Source organism: Lutjanus erythropterus, chromosome 14 (genome assembly GCF_056507025.1).
Source record: "Lutjanus erythropterus isolate fLutEry1 chromosome 14, fLutEry1.hap2, whole genome shotgun sequence".
Lineage (NCBI taxonomy): Eukaryota > Metazoa > Chordata > Actinopteri > Lutjaniformes > Lutjanidae > Lutjanus > Lutjanus erythropterus.
The window spans coordinates 34,160,855-34,181,973 of record NC_139330.1 but is presented as its reverse complement, the minus strand read 5'-3'; the positions used below and the strand labels follow the sequence as shown (position 1 = coordinate 34,181,973).

The window sequence follows — 21,119 nt, the reverse complement described above, 5'->3', positions numbered from 1 at the left end:
TTTTAGATTTTTAAGGCTTTTAACACATTTCTAAATGATTTAAGTTGTGAATTCTTGTCTGGGACAAGGCTGTTTTCTGGCACAGAGCAACATTTCATAAATTACATGTAATTGTGTATAATTATATATTTATAAATCCATAAAGAATACATTTTCACCCAAAAATTGGAATGAAAGTGTTCATATAAATAATAATAATAAAAAAAATCTGGTAGAGCATGATTTGTCCCAGTTCTCAAGAGACGGCTGATATATGAATGCATGACATCCTCAAAACAACAGGCCTCCTTTATTAAATAAAAAGCTACAGTAGATAATATGCTCTCTTTAAAGGAATGATCTGTGCAGATCTGGGTACAAAACAAGTCAGTTCCAGTTTGGAAAGTTTTGTAATCTGTGGTTTGTTGAAAACCTGTCATGAAAAGGCAGAGTGAAGTAAATATAAAGGTTTAAGAGCACGACCATGAAAACCTCTCACTCCATCATACACACACATCCACACACTCTTAGTGACTGTAGCCTGTACAAACACTCTGCTACCCTCCAGTGTCTGTCCTTCTACAATACAGAGGACATGATGTGATGGACACACAAAAGTCCTGTTTTTTATTTGTAATTAAGCTTCAACTTTAGAAAATCACATCTGTAATAACCAAGATTTAGTCTGCAATAAGGTATATTGTTAATGAGCACCACTTCAACCAGTGACCAACTTTTTCAGTTAAAATATTTTATTAAAATGACTGTGATCATGTAGTTTCCATAACAACAATAGCATTTTGTTTCTTTTGACTCAATACGTGCCGGCGTCAATGATGTCAACCTTCAGCACTGCGTCATGTGTGTCTGACATAGTGGCGCTGACAATAACATAATCACCCTCATAAGAAATAGAGGAGCCATCAGCCTTCGCTCTGACAAAATTATTTTCACTGCCGTTATACATGATATCATAAAGGTTGTAGTCGCAGTTGTTTCCTCTGTCGAAGATCCCCACGGCGAACCAGTTGGAGTAGAGGTTCCTGTCGTAGGGCACCGAGTACATGACGGCCAGGATGTGGCTGCAGTCATTCAGTTCACGGTTGAAAAGGTCGTAGGTGAAGACGCCGACGGCTCCGGTCGCGGCGCCGGAGGTTTTTTTGAAGAGTGCGCTGGCAGTGGAACAGGGACCCACCATTGGGGGCAGAGGGGCCTCACAGTGGCCACTCTCAGTGAACACCCTGAACACACAAATACATTATATCAGACTACACTCACAAGCAGTCAAAACAGTCTCAACTGCACAATGATTCTGTAGGAATGTCTAAAGCTGCAACGATTAATTGATTATTAATCAATTATTAAATTTAATCTGCAACTATTTTGGTAATCAGTTAGTTGTTTTGAGACAACTTCTCTGATTTCAGCCTGTCATATGTGAAGTTTTTCTGGTTTCTTTAGTCCTGTTATGACTGTAAACTGAATATTTTTTATGTTTTTGACATAAAAAGACAATTGAGGACGTCACCTTGAGCTTTGGAAAACAGTGATCATCATTTTTCAACATTTCCTGGCACTTTCTAAACCAAACCACTAACTGATTAATAATTTATTAATGGAGAAAATAATGGACAGATTAATCGATAATGAAAATAATCATTAGTTGCAGCCCTCATAATGTCACATACCTAAGACAGACTGTCCACACCGCAAGTGATCAGATTGGATTTGTGCGTCCAGACATCACCAGCCTATCTATGTGGGTTGCTGTGGTAACAATATAATCAGCAGTAACTATGTACTCTGGGGACAAGGCTTTCCATCATGGAAGCATGAGAAATGTCTTCTGTCACTCCAGACTCAGCAATGAAGATGGATGGTACACATTGTGATGCTCAGCTGCTCTGAATGCAAAAGACACTTTGAAATCCGATTTGAGCGGCCAGAGTGTCTGGACTGAGATGCATTGTAGAAATAACATTGGAAATTGGAATCACATTTTAAACCATCTCCAAATATGGTGTGGATCTGATATGCAAAAACTGCAAAAATCATGTTTCTGTTTTTTTACTGTCAAGACTTTTTAAAAAGAATCTGGATATAATCTAGAAATGACAAGAACAGATTTGGGCTGACCAAACCCTAAGTGAGTTTTGCCACTTGCAGTCAGCATTCAGTTTTATCCAAAAGGTGCTGGATGAGGCTGAGGTCAGGGTTCTGTGCAGGACAGGCAAGTTCTTCTACACCGAATATAAAAACCATTTCTATCTGGACCTGTCTTTGTGCACAGAGACACTGGGTTTAGTGCTCGTCTGTTTCAACATGACACACTGCTCACACAAATTTGGAAACACTACTGTCTAAAATGTCACTGCAGTGTATGCTGATGCATCACAATTTCCCCTTCATTGGCGTTAAAGGGCCCAAACCAGGAAATAAAGTCTCAGACCAGACAAGTGATAAAATGTGCTTTTCTAAATGTGTATGGTAGATTAATCTTTGGTGTCAGTACAACATGCACCTTACCGGATGGGTTCTCATTTTTTTAAGACCATTGAAAAACAGTACTACAGTACCCAGATGTACATAGAAACAGTTTTTAGAGGCTGTAATCACTCCTCCTGTCCAGGTACATCACAGGGAACTACAAAAGTCAGGTTTAAAGTAAAGCAAAGTACAAAAGCAGCCTATGAACCTTGGATTGGAGAGAATGTAGTAACCAGAGTTGTTATTAATCTCAGTGTAGCAGTTGCGATGAGGCATTGTGATGAGGTGAGGAAAGTCCACAGGGGAAGAGGCTGCCTGTGAATTAGAGACAAGACAGCATCATGTCAGTTAATGCAGCGTCCCTGAAGCAGAGAGAAAGTTTGTCAGACTCTGTCTTCTACAGTAATGCCCTGCTGTACGTCACTTAAGTCATTTATAATTCTAGATTCAAAACAAAAAAGGTGCAAAATACAAACTGTGCACTCTTATGATGCAAAGAACATTGCTTACTGAAGCACTACACTGTAAATTCTAATTAATCTAACTAACTTCACTGTGTCAAGTTGTGCAGCAACTAACTCAGAAAAAACAAGTAAATATTCTAGAATGAAATAAGTTTGAGGGCAAAAAGTATTACAGACTCAGTGTAAGTTAAATTAAGACTGGTATAAATTAGGTTGAAGGCTCTATTTATTTTAAGTATGGGCGTTTGTTTTTACAGTGTAGTTATTGATAAAAATCTTAATAAAACATGAATGGTTGGCTGATAAATCAGTGTTCTCCAGGAGAAATCCTCCTGGAGAAATCAGTTTTCCCTGACAATCCCCTACACTGATCACTCACCGAGTGAGCCAACTTTAACCAGGTTACATGTGCATGTAACAAACCGATCGCTGGAAAAACACAGATGAAACTAACACCAAGTAATGATGACTGTACTCCACTGACCAAGGCGTGTCAGTGAGCCGTGTCAGTGAGCCATGGCAGTGAGTCAGCATACATCATACCAGAGCCCTGGCACTGCCTCAGCTAACTCAAATGTAGCTACATTAATATTATTACCTGTGTGCCAAGTTTAAAGCTTCAGACTCTCTGCCAAGTGATGGAAAAATAAACTATGGCAACAGCCTGGTGTGGCAGACAACAATAGGTCGATGTTGGGACCCACTGTTTCCAGTGTGCAGAGAAGCTTGGTGTTCAAAAAAGAAGCTCTGATGGGTAGGATTTATAATCTTAGCAGCATTATACTTGATCTTGACTTAATTTGGGTCAAAATTTCGATTAGACAGACTCATCAAATGTGCCATTTTCATGACTTAACTATGCATACTAAGTAACTACAGTATATGGAGTTCAGTGAAGCTGTGCGTGACTAGGTCAATGAAAACAGTGCTAGTAGCACATTTTAAACATATCTAAATCTAAATGAAAAATAATTGCTAAATGTCTCATGATTCTTTTCTACAAGGCTTCAGGCTTGCTCATGGATCTAGGGCTTTACCTGAATTTTGTCAAATCAAATCTGATTTGGCTGCTCTTTTTTTTTTTTTTTTACTTCTTTTTATTTCCTTTGAACAGGTACAGTTGTACAGTACAACCACATGCTTAAAGACGCAGCAAGGTCATAAATGTCTTAGCAGGCAGTCCATGAGTATCTGTGTCCGCTCAGTGTCCGTACATAGTCGCAGAAAGTAGGGATGAATAATAATTTTTGTCCATGAGCCCAGAGAAAATGGATAAATACACAGGAAGAAAAAATAACCTTTGTTCATACTTCTATGAAGAGGGAAAAATAAATAAATGAATCAAACATAGAAAAATAAGTGAAAAAAATAAAGAAATAAAATAAATGAAGAATGATAAAAACAAATAATAATAAAAGTTCACAAGTTGTTGCACTTTAAATTAGTTCCTATCAATTTAAAAAATACAAAGTTACTGGGGAACACTGAGTTTGTATTGTAATCCTGCAGTAAACGTCTTTAAGGAGACTGTGATCATAAAATCAAAATTTGGCTGTTCAATACCAATATTTGTTTATTTGTTGTTTTCTTTTTTTCTTTTTTTTTTAGTTCAGTGCTACATTAAACTCCTAGATCAGCCAACATGAGTCTCCTCCCTCCCTCACATTTTAATACCTTTCCTCATCATCTGTGACAAATTTCCACAGTCAGAGAAAGTAAAAGTGTTCATCCTGCCCACAATTCTTATTTCTATTTTCATTTATTGTATTTTTTCACTTAACCGAGGGAGTGAAACGCATGAAACAAAAAGTCTCACAATATTTTAACTTATACCAGTGAAGATGAGGCCTGTTGTCTAAAAGTGATGTGAGTATAGGGGTTCTTACCTTTTGATGATGTGCAGAGTTTAACTAAAAGTTGGTCCAGTCTGTTGGTCCAGCTCTCAGGCAGGATGTGATGCACACAAGCTGCTCCACACTAGGTTTTATTGACTCAGGTAATCAGGAGCTTTTGGCACCAGTTGACTCCCTCCTTATCTGCTGCTCAGTATCAGCTCGCCCCCCCTCTGTTCCCGGACCTGCCACCACCTTATCACCACCACATGATTGGAACAGGCTTATTACATCAATGTATGCTTTTGTTAGGAGCCTTTTTTTTTATTTCAAAAACCTTTTAAGTGAGTCCATTATTTGTTCAGGGCGGGCGTCAGGATGGTAAAGACTCACTGGTCCGCCGTGTTCACAGAGTAATGCTACAAACCCAAACGCATATTAATTCACTGACAGTAAAATGAGACTGCAGGGTGAACAGTAGTTTCAGTAAGATTGCATCCATTCGGAAATACAACCACCAAAGTATCCTCAGTTCTTTAGTGCAGGACTTTGAACATAGTGGATTTGTGATAACACAAGCACTATTAAAAACCAACATTATCACCCACTGTGTGCAGGAACACAAACATTACTGTATACTCTCTCTCTCCACGTCACAGTGATAAGGCTGAATTAATCCTTTTTCTTTTGCCTCATATCAGTGTTCTGAATTCAATTTGTGTGCTTGATTGAGTTTAAAAGGATGAAAATATTTAAAAAAAAAATGTATTTCAAAAGAGTTCAAATGTCTTTAAAAGTATTCAAAGATTTTCTTTTCTTTTCTTTTTTTTAAAAGACAGATGAAAGCTGTCCTTTTATCTGTCCTTTATGTATTTAGTAGGTGGTAGTGGCAGCAGTGAGTCATAGTGTAGTGCATAGTAACATGGAAGAGTTTAGGTACAATTAAAACATTCAAACAGTAGTGAAAGAAGTTACATAGACACGCTGCACAGGCTGCTGGTTTGTCAGCATGTTTGAAAAGGCTTTGGTTGCATGCAGGTAAACAAACGAGGCAGAACGCATTGGCATTGGCGAAATTCAGTCTCAGACCCAGCTGGCTATTTTTCTGGCAACAAGTTAGCTTTTTTTTTTTATCAGCTTTTAAAAGTGTATCTGCATTCATACAGATAGAAATTAGCCCCCACTTCCATTCTTCTGTCTCAAGTTGGTGATCAAACTGCAAACAATCACCGGCTGGCTCATGGAAGAAGAAGTCTTGGCCCAGATATCCGTTATCTAAATGTCTGGCTACACTGGAAGCCACGAAACATTGGAGGCTAAATTGTTTGCAGACACGAGCCAGTGGGCTCTGAGATTTTACTGCTGCTAACTTCTACAGTTAGCATGATTCCAGTTATACTGTACGCCAAAAAAGTTAGCTTTATAAACTCAGATCTTATGCACATTGTGGTGTTCTCTTCATAGTACGACAGTTTTACTAAAATTTGATTTCATAAATGGCAGTATATCACCTTGATTACAGTATAGCAACATATCTCAATATATTGAATCAAACCCTTGTATGGGATATGGATTATATTGCCAGATTCTTGACAATACACATCCATAACGTACATTAATTCCAGTAAAAAATGTTATGGATTTCAGTAACAATCATTGCTCCAACATCCATAGTAATGTTAGTAGTGTACAGTATAAAATAGAGCTGCACAATTTGATGAAAAAGTCATATTGTGATTATTTTGACTGAAATTGCAACTGCGATATGTGATACAGTTAGTGTAAATGATCAGTTTTGTGTTAGAATTTTCACCTTGACAAAAAATATCTATATCTAATTCATGTTGATGTGATATTTCTGGAGGTCTGAACCAAACAATCTGGAGAGCAAGATTTTTAGATCAGTTCATCTCTACAGCACTACAACATTTTTACTGTTTCAGAAAAATTCAGATTTGGTTCTGGTTCTGCGATTTGAGTATTGCACTTGGCCATATTGCGATTTTATTGCAATTGATTGTGCAGCCCTAGTATACAGTATAGTATAGCAAACAGCATTCACTGTTTATTTATTATTTGTAGTTTGATTTTGTTTTGTGGAAAAGCTGCCAAAATAATTACCTGAACTGTTCAGTGATTCTCTGAAACATGCAAACAAATAAATGGTTCACATAGAGAGGAGGGATATTCACATCTGTAACATACTTGATATAAAATATGTTGTGTATTACTTATTGTATTTTTCTGATCAGATAAGGTTGAAATTGGTTTTCAACCAGGTTTCAACCATATTCAAAACTACATGATCAACAGTTTTAGCTTGGAACAGACACACACACACTCACACAGACATGGTTCCTGCTCCAGTTAGGGCAGTGGTTCTCAACATGGGGGTCAGGACCCCTGTGGGAGTTATGAAATCATTTCTGGAGGTTGCCAGATGGCTTTGGAGAACAATAATAATAATAATAATAATAATTTTAAAATGTGGCAAAAATCATGGAATGAGAGTCATGAAGCAGCTCAAAGCCGCCTGAAACCTGTTCAGTTGCAGTAAAAGTTTGTGATACAAAAACAGAATCAGGGAGTTTTCAGTCCTTACTCAGGTCACAGTAACTTTGCTGATGGATCTGTTGTTATGGATCTTTGAATACTTAACTGCTTGACTTGACTTTGTAACTCTAACTCCTGTTAGTTCAGCTCAACATGATGAATGTTTCTGAGCTGTAGAAACATCTCCACCTGGTTTAGATGAAAGCTGAAGTTGACTAAAAGAGACATAAGACAAACAAAACTGCAGACATACAATGTTAATGGCATGCTTTATGTTATAATATTATATATTATTGTATTTCCAGGGGAAAATGTCAAAATATTCAAAGAGTTGTAGGTGTCCACAGATGCAGAATGAATGAGTGTCTCTCAAAGTGTGATGTTGTTGGGTTGGGGCTGAGGTTTCAGCAGGGCTGATCCGTGTCTCTTTATATTGCTGACATAATGACGCCTGCACAGGAAAAGGTATGAACATCCCCTGTCAGACGGGTCACTCATGCTTAATGTTGTTCATTTTGTGTTCAGCCTGACTGAATCTGGGACTTCACCGCTCATGTCCATTTTGGTTTTTGGCCGGGATGCTTTGGTGCATGCTTTGTTGCTTGGTTTGTTTTTTTTTACAGTCAGCAGGTTTTTACTGCATCTCCAGCTCTTCATTTGGTGCCAGTGTGTCGTGTTTTGGTATCGATGTGCTGTTGGATTCTGGGAAAACCTTGACTTTGTGGTTTTTTATTTTTTTATTTTACCGTCCACAGTTTTTCTTATGGAGTCTTGGGAGTGTCAATAAAACAATAATGAATAAGTAAGAGAATAAGAAAATAAATGAAAATAAATGTAGAAATATAAAGAGAAATTAATAAAAGAATAAATAAATGTGGAAGTATAAAGAAAAAATAAAAATAAAATAATTATTTGAAGCATTTTCATTGATTTGTTCATTTATTTCTGTAGATATTTATATATTTTTCTATATAAATAACACAATTTTTTCCCCACAGTTGCAAAGTCATGACCCCTAGCTCTGATTGGCTACTACTTGCTGCCTTTGTTGATTTGGTTGATTCAGTTTAGGCATGAGGGGTGAGATTGTTTAGGGTTAGGGTAAGAATATCAGAGTTAGCCAATCAGAGGCAGAGCTGGGTTTCAGCTGAGATTCAGCCTGGACTGGAAGGCCCGCCCACAACCAGCTGACTGACAGCTTGGCCTTTCAAGGAATAGCAAAACCATATGGTATGGTACATTATATTCAAATATAAAAAATACAGTAACTTATATGTAAAAAATGTATATTTATAAAATATATACAAAATAAAAGACAATGCCTGTAATTATTCCTTCACGTATCATTATTTATCTTTATATTTCCACATTTTTTCTTATTCTTTTACAGATTTATTCTTTTTAAAGACACTCCTGCGACTCCATATTTTCTAAGTCTGTACCGTTGCTCCAGCAGTTAACTGTCCTCTTCACCATCCTCTCCAGACACCAACCAGGCCCTGCGGCTGTGTCTGGGTACCAAGGCGACTGGGGCGGAGTTTGGAGCCGTCTCTGCCCTCAGCATCAACCACGACTGCTCACGACTTCTCTGTGGGTTCGCCAAAGGACAGGTATATACTGACACACACTCACACATACACACATACGATCACAGGCGTGTTGAGTGGGTGTTGATTAGATTTTTATCAGGTTCAAAAGGGTGGAGACAGGACACTGATGTGTCAAGGTTTCTGCTGCTGGTTGAATTTGTTCTTTCTCCTCAGGTTTTCATCTTTTTTTCAGATAATAATATCACCTTTATATTAAGAAGGTGCATTAATTTGCACCATAACATGCCTCCTCACTGTATTTGCAGCAGTGTAATGATTATCTACATGCAGCTAAGCCAAATATCATGAACTCAATGTGCTCAAAGTAATAGTTTATTAAAAATAATCATTAATTAATTTTCAGTTAAACAACTAATTATTTTAGCGCTGCATGTAGGTCAAAGATACAAACTTAACAGTAGTATTTAATTCACTGACTGAATCTGATTGATTGTAATTGATTATATAATAAAATGGCACAGGATATGATAAGAACATAAGATAAGGTAACTTTATGAATCATGAAGAAAATTCTTGTGGCAGAGATCACTCCAGTATTACAGTTACATAATAATAACAACAATATAATACTAAAGTGTAAAGTGAAATATAAAATATAGTGTATAACTACGAAAAAAGCAAATAAACAGCTCCTACTAGAATAACAATAGAAGTTAGATAAGTTAAGTAAAAAGGTAAACTAAAAATCACTCCCTACAGGAAGTTCCAATGTTGCAGTTGCAACCAATTCCTGTGAATTTTGTGGGATTTTACAATTTTGTTCAAACTCAAATTCAAATTTGACCAATCATCGTAGTCTCCTGCAAGTTCCACCAGTCACAGCAGTCCCTCAATGAACCAACGCTATGTTTTGTTTTGTTATTCAGTTGTTGTTTTTTTGCATTCATATATAAAGAAAATATATAAATGCAAAAAAATAGTGACTTGTCATGAGTTCTGAAAAGAACACATTTGTTGTTTGACATTTATCAATGCTCTGTGTGCTTTTATTTTATAATTTTGAGCTGTTTTTGAGTTTGAGCTCCAGGAAGATTTGACTTCTTTGTGGAAAACCCCTCAGGTGAACCCCTTCATTTACACATAAGGAAGATTTTTATAAATTCTATAAATTCTTTTCTAATTCTGAATATTTTTGGTGAGGTTAGTTAGAACACTCAGAACAGAGTGTGGTTTTGTTCTCCCTGGAACATGTGCCTTTTGATGAATTATATAATAAAAAAAAATCAAAACCCTCTTTTGCCATTTTCTCTTGGTCCCGCAGTTTTCCTGCATCACAACATGCACCACAGTTTATTTTTTTTTTTTTAGAAAAGATGACATGAAATCAAACGTTTTAGGCTACAAGAATCTCCGAAAAAGCCTGTGAAATCCTGGAGGAACAACATTGAAAGTAATATTGGCAGTGATACTGAAAGTAATAAAAGGTTATATTGAACCAGACAATGGATGTAAAATTGCACATGATATTTAAACTTGATATTAAACATAATAGAAAAGTAATATTGCTCATGATAATGAATATAGACTAGAAGTTGATATTAAACACAATATTGGACATGATAATAATTATGACAGTAATATCACACATGGTAATGAAGATAATATTGCCAATGATATTGGTGTTAATGTTCTCAGTGTTGGTGGTACTGAACAGTCTGTCTCTCTCCATCTGTTTGTCTGTCTGCATCATCAGATTACCATGTGGGATTTAGCCAATGGGAAGCTTCTGAGAACTATCAATGATGCCCATCCTCCAGGGACAGCTATACTGCATGTGAAGGTACACACACACACACACACTCATCCATTTAGCAGCCACCTCTCTTCAGACATGCATGGCTGTAGTGGCTACAGCCAGCACTCCTTGAACAAAATAAGACCAACACGACCAAAGAAACAGTTTAAAAATAATGAAGCAAATTTACTGAGTGTACTTTTCTGTCATTATTTTCCTGCGACTGTGTCTGTAGTTCACAGATGACCCGACTCTTGCAGTGTGTAATGACAGTGGAGGATCTGTTTTCGAGCTGGCTTTCAGGTAAATCACTCTGCTTTAACTTAAATAACATTCACAGTCTCGGTCCACTGCCCCTTAAGCAGCCTTTACCAGAGGTTATGGAGAGCCCTCACTGGAGGGGACTGCATTTAGGGCGTGTCTAACTCCAATTTTGCTTGTTAAACAGCTTAAAATCTGGGTCAGAGTTGGGGTGTGCTGTAATATTACTGATATATTGTTATAATTTCTTTCATGCTAAAAAAAATTCATAATAGGATAATGGCAATTAGGGTTGGACAATAATCAGTGGCGATATCTTCGTGCTCACCCATAGCGCAAAGTAAAACTCAAAATTAATTAGTGTGTTTTGGTTGTCAAATTTTTACCATTGCTCTTTAAATGCTGCATTCGGCAAGTTGGAAAAGCAAATGGTTTTCTCCTTGTTTGAGAACTCAGGTGATGCTAGAATGATCCACTTGCAAAGAAATGTTGTGCAGTCGTGGAGAGTGCATACGGACAGCTGGTGTCAGTCTCTATATCATCTGATGGGAGATCACAGATGTCTGTTACAGCCTGGTGGGATTACCACAGTTTACAGTGGCATTGGTTCTAGCTGAGGAACAGGTGTGTGGTCCTTGGCTGGTGGAGCCAGTCCTCTGTCCCATCAGTAACTCCATCTGACTTGATATGAGAAAATGTGATATTTAACTGAGGATAAGGAGCACTGCTGTGTGTCCCTGTGGCTGCTGGGTGTGAAAATGACAACTGCATCAGCCAGAAACTAGCAGTGACACTGTGCATCGCTTTGTGATTGGGAGCCTGTTTTCTGATTTTAGTCATTTGATTTTTTCTACTTTTAATCAAGAAAAAGACATTTTAGTTTAAATTCACAGATATATTTTTGATATGGGTTTCAAATTCTTATGAACACAGTTACCATGGTTACAAGAGTCATTCTCCATCACCAGACAGATTTTTGCTAATGAATCTCTGAGTAACAGCTGCCACAGTGAAAGTCATTCTGACCATGTGATCCTGGTTTGCAGTTATTTTTCCACCTTACTGGTCCTTTACCCTCTATTATCTCCTTATTCTCATTCTGTTCTTGTTGTCCTCCTCACCCTCTGCTCTTCCTGTCTGTGTGTCTCTGTCTGTCTCTCTCTCTGTCTTCAGGAGGGTGATGGGGATGAGGTCCTGTGACTCTCGGTGTCTCTTCAGCGGTTCTAAAGGGGAGGTCTGCTCTATCGAACCTCTACACGCTCCCCCAGACTTCAGAGACCATCCCATCACACACTACTCTCTGCTGGCTATGGCCTCGCTCACTAAGGTACACACACACACACACACACACACACACACACACACACACACAAAAAAAAAAAAACACAAACACAAACACACGCTCTGTTTTCTAAAATATAAAATTCAGAATTTAGGGACATAAATTGATCAGACAAGCAAGTGTACAAGTGTTTTCATGGTGTTTGGAGCAGGCAGAAAAAATGCTGTCTAAAACAAGGCAAGAAGTATTGTGTGTGTGTGTGTGTGTGTGTGAGAGAGAGAGACTGAAAGCACACTCCTACACAGAGCTGCCTCTACATCTGTATGTCACTGCCAGCAGCACAGCTCTGCCCCAAGTGTCTAATAACTGTTCAAATCCTGCATCCACCACCAAAGTAGTTTTAAAGAAAATGCAGCAGTATTTTTAAATAAATAAATAACATATACAGTTGTATACATATAATGACAAATAATCAAATATTAAATTGATCTCCAACTATTTTGATAATCGATTAATCGGTTTGAGCAATTTTTTAAAGATAAAGTAAAAATTCAAAACAAACTAACAAAACAAAACAAAATCTTCATCTTGGGCTTTGGGAAACACTGATCAACGTTTTTCACCATTTTCTGACATTTTATGGACCAAACGGTTAATCGAGAAAGTAATCAAATTGTTAGTTGCGGTCCTAATGTAGTCACCAGAAAAGCAGGTCCAAACAAACTATCTTGACGGCTAAATTCCACCATTTTAAAACAATTTATTTACACAACATCTGTACTCTGATGTCAAATATGGTCTGAAAAATCTTTAAGTCTGGAACTGTAGGACTGGACCTAGACTAAATTTTGTGATATTTCTGTGTCACCAGATTCTGGTCATTGGACTGAAGCCTTCACTGAAAGTCTGGATGACTTTTCCTTACAGCAAGGTCAGTTTGTTCATCTTGTTATGAGCGTATGTCGCACCAGATATGTTGATACAGTGACAGTCTGTTATTTCTGTGTCAGCACCAGATTCTGTGCTGAGGTTATCAGTTAGTGTGAGTTCCTGAATGCACTCTATGGATTTATTTCATATAACTATGAGCATTTGCAACATGACTTTAAGAGGTTATTTACAGATGTGATGTGTTCTCTTTCCTCAGTCTGATCCGTCCAGTGTTCCTCAGCTGGCCTGGCAGTTTGTTCCTGTTCAGAAGACAGTCAACCCCATCCTGGCTTTCTGCAAAGGAGACACAGTCCACTTCCTCCTGGTATCTGCTCAGCTCCTTCTAACTTCAAAACAGCAAAGTACACAATTATGTTTGGGCAGTATCAAGGTATTATGGTATACTACAGTATTTAGACATCCCAAGGTATGGTTTTCAATATGATTAAAAATACAGACACTCTTTTTTCTATTAAATTGATTCACAGACGTTGTAGTGAGGTCAGTTTAAAGCAATAATGCAAATAACAACGTATAGCATAAAGCTTGGGTTTATTTTTATGTCAAAAACAGAACTTCACCAACATTAGACACACAGCATTGTAACCTTTAGACTACATGTGTCAACTGCAAATCCCACCCACCACCTCACTTTATGTGGCCCGTGAGTAACTTAAACATAAAGAATATAATTAACACACTATAAATCTACTCTGCTTTACTTAAGTAAGGTGTCCATAAACTACATGTCCCAGAATACATCCTGATTTTGTTATCCTCTCACTGAAGGCTGTTACATGTCAGTATACACCAAACAGCATCATATTGTTTCCTCTAATTTTTATATTATACATGTCGATTGCTTGCAGATGGTATAATTAAAAAAATTACAAATGGTAATTACTGCCCTTTTTCCACCTCCACTACGTAGAGCTACATTCAGCCAGGGGTGAATTATGACAGTTTAATTGATTTATCGAGAGCTGTACACTCACTGAGCTGTTTTTAAGATTTGAAACAGGCAGACATGTAGCTGCAGGCTCATTTGTGAAGTATTAAAACAGGTTTGTCTGTTAGAATGTGAAGACAGGTGATCTGTTATATGTCATCTACGTAGTCTGGTTGTCAGTTCCAGTACGGGCTCCAGATTCCAGATTGTTTTCTTGGGAATATTATTTCATTTTGTGAAAATAAAAAAGATGCAGTTGCTGCATAACTTTATGGATAAAAACAGCTTGAGGCCCAAATAAAAGACAAAGACATCAGTGTGTAGGTTTGGTTTAGAAGAGGAGGGACACAGTGAGGTTAGAAGCTCTTCAGCCAGCTAACAAGTTACTTGTAATGTTTGATACATCACTGTAGATACAACTTGCTTGATAATACACAGTATTGTTGTACATTAGTATTGAATTATTGTCAGATCCTACAGTCATTACTATCTCTGTGCTTGTTGCAGACATTCAGATTAACTTTAGCCAGTTAGTTACAGTACATACATTACAATCATAACACTGGTTTTTAATGTTGTATTTCCCAGATGTCTGTATGCTTAACTCCATCAGCAGTGTATTCTGGGAGTAATGATCAATGGTGTTTGAATGTTCTCCTCTGCACTACGTTGTGATTCAGGTAAAGAAGGAGGAGACGGGGACCATCCACGTCATCAAACAGAGACAGCTCCACCTCAGCTGTGACATCATCAGCCTAAATGTAAGTACACCGCTCAAGACTTCCACTGTCCCTCCCCCTTTCACACTCACAGACGTTGACATGCATGGCCACGAGGCCTTAGGACTGTCCCACTGTATAATCAGCAGGTGTTAGAGGACTCTCTGCTTTATATACACTTTCCAAAAGTCTGCAACTTTTTATATTGGAATAAACCTAGTGTATACCACTGTAACAGTGTGTAATTACTCACTGGAGAAAAAAAACACAGAAGAAGTCAGCAAAATGACATTTTCCTAACTGCTAGCTTTGTGCATGTGTGTGTATTTTGTGTCTGAGTGTGTGTGTGTAAAATAACAACAGAGTGAAAACGTACTTTTCCCAATTTTTCTTCTCCTTCTTCTTTGTAGTATACATTGTCATGCATACACAGTATATCAGTGTTTATCAGTGTGACCTCACTCCTACATGGCGAATCTATGTTTGTTTGACTTGTCCTCCTCCCGTCGCTGTGTCTCTGCAGTGGATCAACAGTCGTACGCTGGTCCTGGTGGACAGCCATGAAAAGCTGCAGGTTGTGGACCGGCCCAGTCAGGAGGTTTTGGAGACTCTGGACTTGGAGCAGGTGCAACTGGTCTATAACAGCCGACATTTCAAATCGCTGGCCACTGGAGGGAATGTCTCCCAGGCTCTGGTGAGGGATTAGCTGAGGGGGGGACAGGCTCAGAGGTCAACACTTGACGTTTATTGGGTCAGGGGCACAAATCAAGTTTAAGATGAGGAATGTTCTAAAAACAGTCTTTAGTTTAAAGTGATAATGGTAATGAATTGGATTTGGAAGGTAACAGGTTATTGATCATAGATACATGGCTAATGGGAGTACTGAACCTTTTAGGTTTACACTTAAGTCAGATTCTACTCTTTACAACTGTCTCCCATAGCAGTTTTATAGTCCTAGGAACTGTGGAACCAGTGGTATTAAACTCAGGAACTAAGCTAGCAACTAAAAGCCCTTTTTGTAATTTCCGACTCACTTGAAGAACTGTGGAGATTGAGGAAATTAGAATGATGATGACTTCAAAATTGAAAGTGCCAGGTCTAATGCAGTTTTTACCTACAAGGAAAGAAAAACACATCCCGTTGTTCTTTGTATGTACTTTTGTGTGTCTCAGTGTTGCCAGACCCTGTTTTTTTTTTTTTTGTTTTTTTTAAGTCAAGCTATTCAGAGCACTTCTACAAAAACATGAGGCGCTGTGAACATATAAACTTAGGGGCACATTAGCAGTGTGAAAATGTTTACTGGCTCTAGTAAACAACTGGAAAAAGACGCCTGACTGAGGCCTGAGTCTGCTGTCTACCAACAGTTATTGTTAGAATTTTGTTGTGATCGTTCTTCAGGTGAGGCTATATAAGATTGTGTTAGATTTGGTTAGCCAGTGGCTGGACTTCTGTGTGTGTCTAACAGTGTGTCTGTGTTCCAGGCTTTAGTTGGTGAAAAGGCCTGCTACCAATCAGTCTCAAGCTATGCAGGACAGATTGTCTTTTTGGGCACCAAGGTACTGTAGTGTGTTGTATGTGTGTATTGGTTCTATTTGTTGTCTGTGTGTGATCAACAGCTGTAAGCTGACATTTCTATTAATGGAGTTGTTTCTCTGTGCACATTGGTCAACATTATATTGATGGTAACTGCTTTGAAATTAAAATGATGACTGATGTCCCCAGTAAAAAGACACCAATCTGAAGAGCATAATCAGTTTATCTCAATGCATCACCAACACAGATATCTCCAGGATGTGTTTAGCCTCTCTTAACTCAGAGATTTGTTAAATTATGACTTAATTTAAATCACAGTTGTGTCATTTTTACACTGCATTTAGGCAATGTTCTTGTCTGGCTTTTTGTATCAGGGGTGTGTAGAAATCACACAGCTTGTCTAAGAACTCACTGGTACAAAACCTCACTATTTAAAGTCCTATCAATAATGTAGAAATATGTTGAGCATTTTTATAGTGATTTGGAGCTCATTTTTGTGCTTTTCAAATTAACCAAATCAACAGAAAAATCTTGAATCTGAAACAAAAACAAAACAAAACTCTGGTAGCTGTAAAATAAAATCCTAAATAAAAGTAAGTTACATCATTGCAGGGTGACCAGTAATAATATATTGCTGCCATTTTCCTTCAAATTATCTCCTTCGATAAATATATGTATGTTTGTCAGAATTTGATAATATCTAACCATAAATAAATTATGTATGAATATTTTTTGTCCATAAGTAATCCTTCATGTGCCTACATGTTAAGATAGTGTCTGAAAGTTAACAGTGACTCATACTTGAGTCTGTGGTTTTGTTATTCGTTAACAGTGTGATGTTCTCTTGTCTTGCAGTCAGCTCACATTATGGCTCTGAGGAACTGGAGAGAGGTTTGTATGAATAAACACTGCAGAGACCAACTTTAGTTCCACGCATGTCACTCATTATGGAAGAAATACATTTCACGTTTGACACATGCACAGTTTGACTTAAAAACAATAACACAGTTCAGTGATAAATCTGTGACAGACCCAGCTAACAAAAAGCATCAGATGATCTGCCAGCCTGATACATTAAAAAACATCTGTCCAGTGTATTAACACACTGGTTTATAATTATATACATGTCCATTGGTGATGCTGTCAATTTTCATATTTCATATATATTTGATGTGCATTACTGTGTTAAATATGCACTGCATGGTAACTAGTTTTTTTAAGCTGTAATGACGCAATGAAAAATCCATGAATATGATCAGATAAGATTTTAACAGAAGATAAGTTTCTTCTTGGAGATGATTAAGCGTACATCTGTAGACCAACAGCTGGTCACACTTGATCCATGCTCCTCCTTGTCTCTGTGTCTCAGCGTATAGACTGTCTGCTGAAACAGGAACATTTTGTGGAGGCTCTCTCTCTGGCCTGGTCCTTCCATGAGGGAACTGCCAAGGCTGTGGTCGGTGGGTAGAAAACATATCACACATCCTGCAGTCTTTTATAGGAGTCTCTTATCTAGGATTCAGTTGGACTGAATGCAGTAAACAGAGAATCAGAAATGTGCTTCAGCAGATGTTTGTTTGTCACATGAAGGATAAAAGGGTAATGTGTGACATGCTTCATTCCAGGCCTGTTTGGAGATCCAGTGAAGAGGAAAGGAGTGGTCAGCGACAAGGTAAGAACAGAAAAGCACTGTTCACTGCATTGACTCGATCTACACTGGACTTTGTTTTTGAACTTACGCTACTATGTGTGTGTGTGCAGATGGTAGAGATCCTGTTCCAGTTTGCAGAGCATGCTTTGAAGAGGTGTCCTGAACAAGGAAAGATCCAAGTGATGGAGCAACACTTCCAGGTAAGTGCTAACCACTGTGCCAAAATATTTTTTAATGCACTGGTATCAAATCAGTTGTCAAAATTTAGGTATCAGAAAGTTTAGGTACTGGATTCAGTATCAGGAAGGAGAAAATGGTATGAGAGCATCTCTAAAAATAGTAGAGAAGAAAATACAATATTTCCTTTTAAAATGTAGTGGATATTAAAGTGGCAGACAATGGATATACCCAAATAAAGTATAAGTAACCCAAATCTCTACTTAGGTATATGTACTAAGTTGCTTTCACTACTGATGAAGTGGTACTTGACTTCAGCTGTGGGGAGCATCAGACAAAAAAGGCTGAGAACCATTACACAGCTGACAGAGTCTACATGAATGTTGAGAGTTCAGATGTCATGTTTTTCTCTCTGTTTGTTGAAACGATGATTCATGTAGGAACATTCAAAGTCAGTGTCTCTCTCCCTGTATCTCTCTCTGGTGTGTGTTCAGGATGTGGTTCCAGTCCTGGTGGATTACTGCCTGCTGCTACAGAGGGCGTAAGTATAGATGCAGTCATAGATGCATGAACTCAAACACACAACCAACAAAGATCGACCATAAGTCTCATGGACTGGAGGAAAGTTTTGTGCTGAAAAACCACCTGTCTATCAAAGAAGCCCAGGAGGTATATAAAACCTAACCAGCAAAGATCAAATATGTGTGTTTTTTTTGTGTGCGTGTGTGTCCAGTGACCTGCTTTTTAACCAGCTGTATGCTCGGATGGTGGAGAACATGGTTGCTAAGGGCGTCTTCCTGGAGTCTCTGGAGTCGTACATTGTCGCGGACCGCCTCGGTCACCTCACCACGCCCATCATGAGGGACCTCCTGGCCCACTACCATGGCAACGGCATGATGGACAGCCTGGAGAGATGTATCGTCCATCTGGATGTCACCAGCCTGGACATACAGCAGGTGTGTGTGTGTGTGTGTGTGTGTTAGGTTGCAGTCAGCAGTAATCACACAAAATGAATTGCTAGAAAACCTGATTGTCACTAAAGGTCTCGTGTTTGTGTGTTTAAAGGTGGTTCGAGTGTGTTGGGAGAATCAGCTTTATGATGCAATGATCTACGTTTTTAACAGTGGCATGAATGACTACATTACCCCCATGGAGGTAAGGCAGCTTTATTTATAGAGCCGTTTCATTATAGAGACAATCACTGTGCTTTACATTTAAAAAGAGACTTAAAAACATCAAGCACATCAATAAAAAAACAAAAAAATAAACATAATAAATAATAAAAACATTAGCCATTAGTGAACTAGTCTTCACACATTTATTATATAAATAAAAGTATTTAAATGTAGGTTTTTGGGGCACAAAGCAAGCTGCCTCTTAAATGCTAATGGTAAAAGCGGAAATAATTCTATATGTGTTGAAATAACCAACAGGAGAGTGAACTTACTGCACAGGAATAAATAACTTCCAACTTCCAGTTTACAATTTGCAACTTTTTTAGCAGACGCTTTAATCCAAAGTGACATATATCTGAGAGCTGATGAGCTCTGACAAGCAAGGATCTAGTCAGGAGAGAACAACACGTGTATGTGCCATGTAACCTCATCACTTTGGTGTTGTATTCCCGGTCGTCAAACTAGCCTCCGTCTGTCTCTGAGGCTGTATCCCAGTCTAACACGACCGCTAACTGAGCTATCTAGTTAATGGCAGCTGCAGCACACTTCACAGCAGAGCACTAGTGACTTTTGTGTTACACGAGAAGAGATCTGTGTTGAAACAATCCCCTGTGCATAACAGCAAGGCACAGCTCCCACATTGAGTTTGAGGTGTTTTTAGCAAAAAATCAAAAAATGGTTGACTGAGACTTTTCTTACCAACTAATGTTTTAATCAACTCTTAGGGGGCAGCACTAATTCTTAAAGGTATTACTAAGTGGGATCAGTATAGATTAAAAAGTAGTGACTCCAGAGAGAAAAGCACAGCTCTTTGTCTGCTTTTTGTCTGCTGATATAAAATATTCACATATTGTGTTCACTCATAATTAATGTTTTCTTTTTTTATTCCAAGAATCAGTTTTTAGTTGTATGTTTTTTGTATGAATTGTTTAATAAATACTTGTAGTAGGAACTGTGCATGTTCTATGCTGTCTTCTTCATGTTTATATTTCAGAAACTGTTTGCTGTGATTGGTCCACCACTCAGGGAGGGGAGGAGCCTAACAGGTAAGGCTGGAAACCACACACCCCAAAGTTCATAGCACAAATTATTCTAAGCATCTCAGTAGTACAAAAAAATATGTATATGTAAGTCTTTAACTGTGTTGTTTTTCTTCTTGGACAGATGAGGAAGTGGTGATGGGAAACAAACTTCTGGTGTACATTAGGTGAGTTCACACACACATCAGTCCATTAGCTCGTGAAGCTGGTGTACATCATGGAATCTGTCTAGTAGAATTGATATTATTAATATTTTAGCACTGACTTATTTCTGTTCATATAATTGCCTGCTCTTCCAAAGATAATAGATTTGTGTGTGTGTGTGTGTGTGTGTGTGTGTGTGTATGTGTATGTGTATGTGTGTGTGTGTGTGTGTGTGTGTGTGTGTGTGTGTGTGTGTGTTTATATAGCTGCTGTCTGGCAGGAAGGGCATATCCACTAGGAGACATTCCTGAAGACCTTGTAGTTCAAGTCAAACACCAGGTATGTAGATACTGTATGTCTAACAAACAGAGGATGTGTTTGTTCTCTACTGTACTTGTGTTATTGCAAGAGTTTGCCGTTCATACCAGCAAAGTTTTCCCAAATGATTGCAATTTACTGGATCTGTTTTGTGCAGAAGATCACTATTGAGTTTGGGTTTGTGGTAATTAAAGTTGCAAAAGTTTTTTTGTGTTATAGAGGTCAATGTGAAAATGGGACACAATTAAGGTTTTCTATTGGCTCTCTTTGCCCTGATGAG

The 21,119-nt window shown here is 38.1% G+C and overlaps 2 protein-coding genes across 2 annotated transcripts in view; one reads left to right on the top strand and one right to left on the bottom strand.

Annotated features, from left to right (window-relative positions):
• Positions 1 to 21,119, top strand: part of vps8 (VPS8 subunit of CORVET complex) — a 39,736-nt gene that overhangs the window by 6,394 nt on the left and 12,223 nt on the right. Inside the window, exons 7-25 of the mRNA XM_084735619.1 lie at positions 8,801 to 8,925; positions 10,619 to 10,705; positions 10,896 to 10,963; positions 12,095 to 12,248; positions 13,075 to 13,134; positions 13,351 to 13,458; positions 14,763 to 14,843; positions 15,325 to 15,495; positions 16,283 to 16,357; positions 17,190 to 17,225; positions 17,704 to 17,794; positions 17,960 to 18,006; positions 18,096 to 18,185; positions 18,657 to 18,703; positions 18,896 to 19,118; positions 19,228 to 19,317; positions 20,332 to 20,383; positions 20,502 to 20,544; positions 20,788 to 20,860. Of these exons, the coding sequence (XP_084591745.1) occupies positions 8,801 to 8,925; positions 10,619 to 10,705; positions 10,896 to 10,963; positions 12,095 to 12,248; positions 13,075 to 13,134; positions 13,351 to 13,458; positions 14,763 to 14,843; positions 15,325 to 15,495; positions 16,283 to 16,357; positions 17,190 to 17,225; positions 17,704 to 17,794; positions 17,960 to 18,006; positions 18,096 to 18,185; positions 18,657 to 18,703; positions 18,896 to 19,118; positions 19,228 to 19,317; positions 20,332 to 20,383; positions 20,502 to 20,544; positions 20,788 to 20,860 (1,721 nt within the window). The remainder of the gene's footprint in view (positions 1 to 8,800; positions 8,926 to 10,618; positions 10,706 to 10,895; positions 10,964 to 12,094; positions 12,249 to 13,074; positions 13,135 to 13,350; positions 13,459 to 14,762; positions 14,844 to 15,324; positions 15,496 to 16,282; positions 16,358 to 17,189; positions 17,226 to 17,703; positions 17,795 to 17,959; positions 18,007 to 18,095; positions 18,186 to 18,656; positions 18,704 to 18,895; positions 19,119 to 19,227; positions 19,318 to 20,331; positions 20,384 to 20,501; positions 20,545 to 20,787; positions 20,861 to 21,119) is intronic.
• On the bottom strand, positions 714 to 4,973 carry LOC146315863 (DELTA-sagatoxin-Srs1a-like). The gene is made up of 3 exons (XM_084735618.1): positions 4,817 to 4,973; positions 2,675 to 2,781; positions 714 to 1,220 (listed from the first exon to the last, which is right to left on the bottom strand). Exons 2-3 carry the CDS (start codon positions 2,740 to 2,742, stop codon positions 794 to 796), a joined length of 495 nt encoding a protein of 164 aa, XP_084591744.1. The 5' UTR covers positions 2,743 to 2,781; positions 4,817 to 4,973; the 3' UTR covers positions 714 to 793.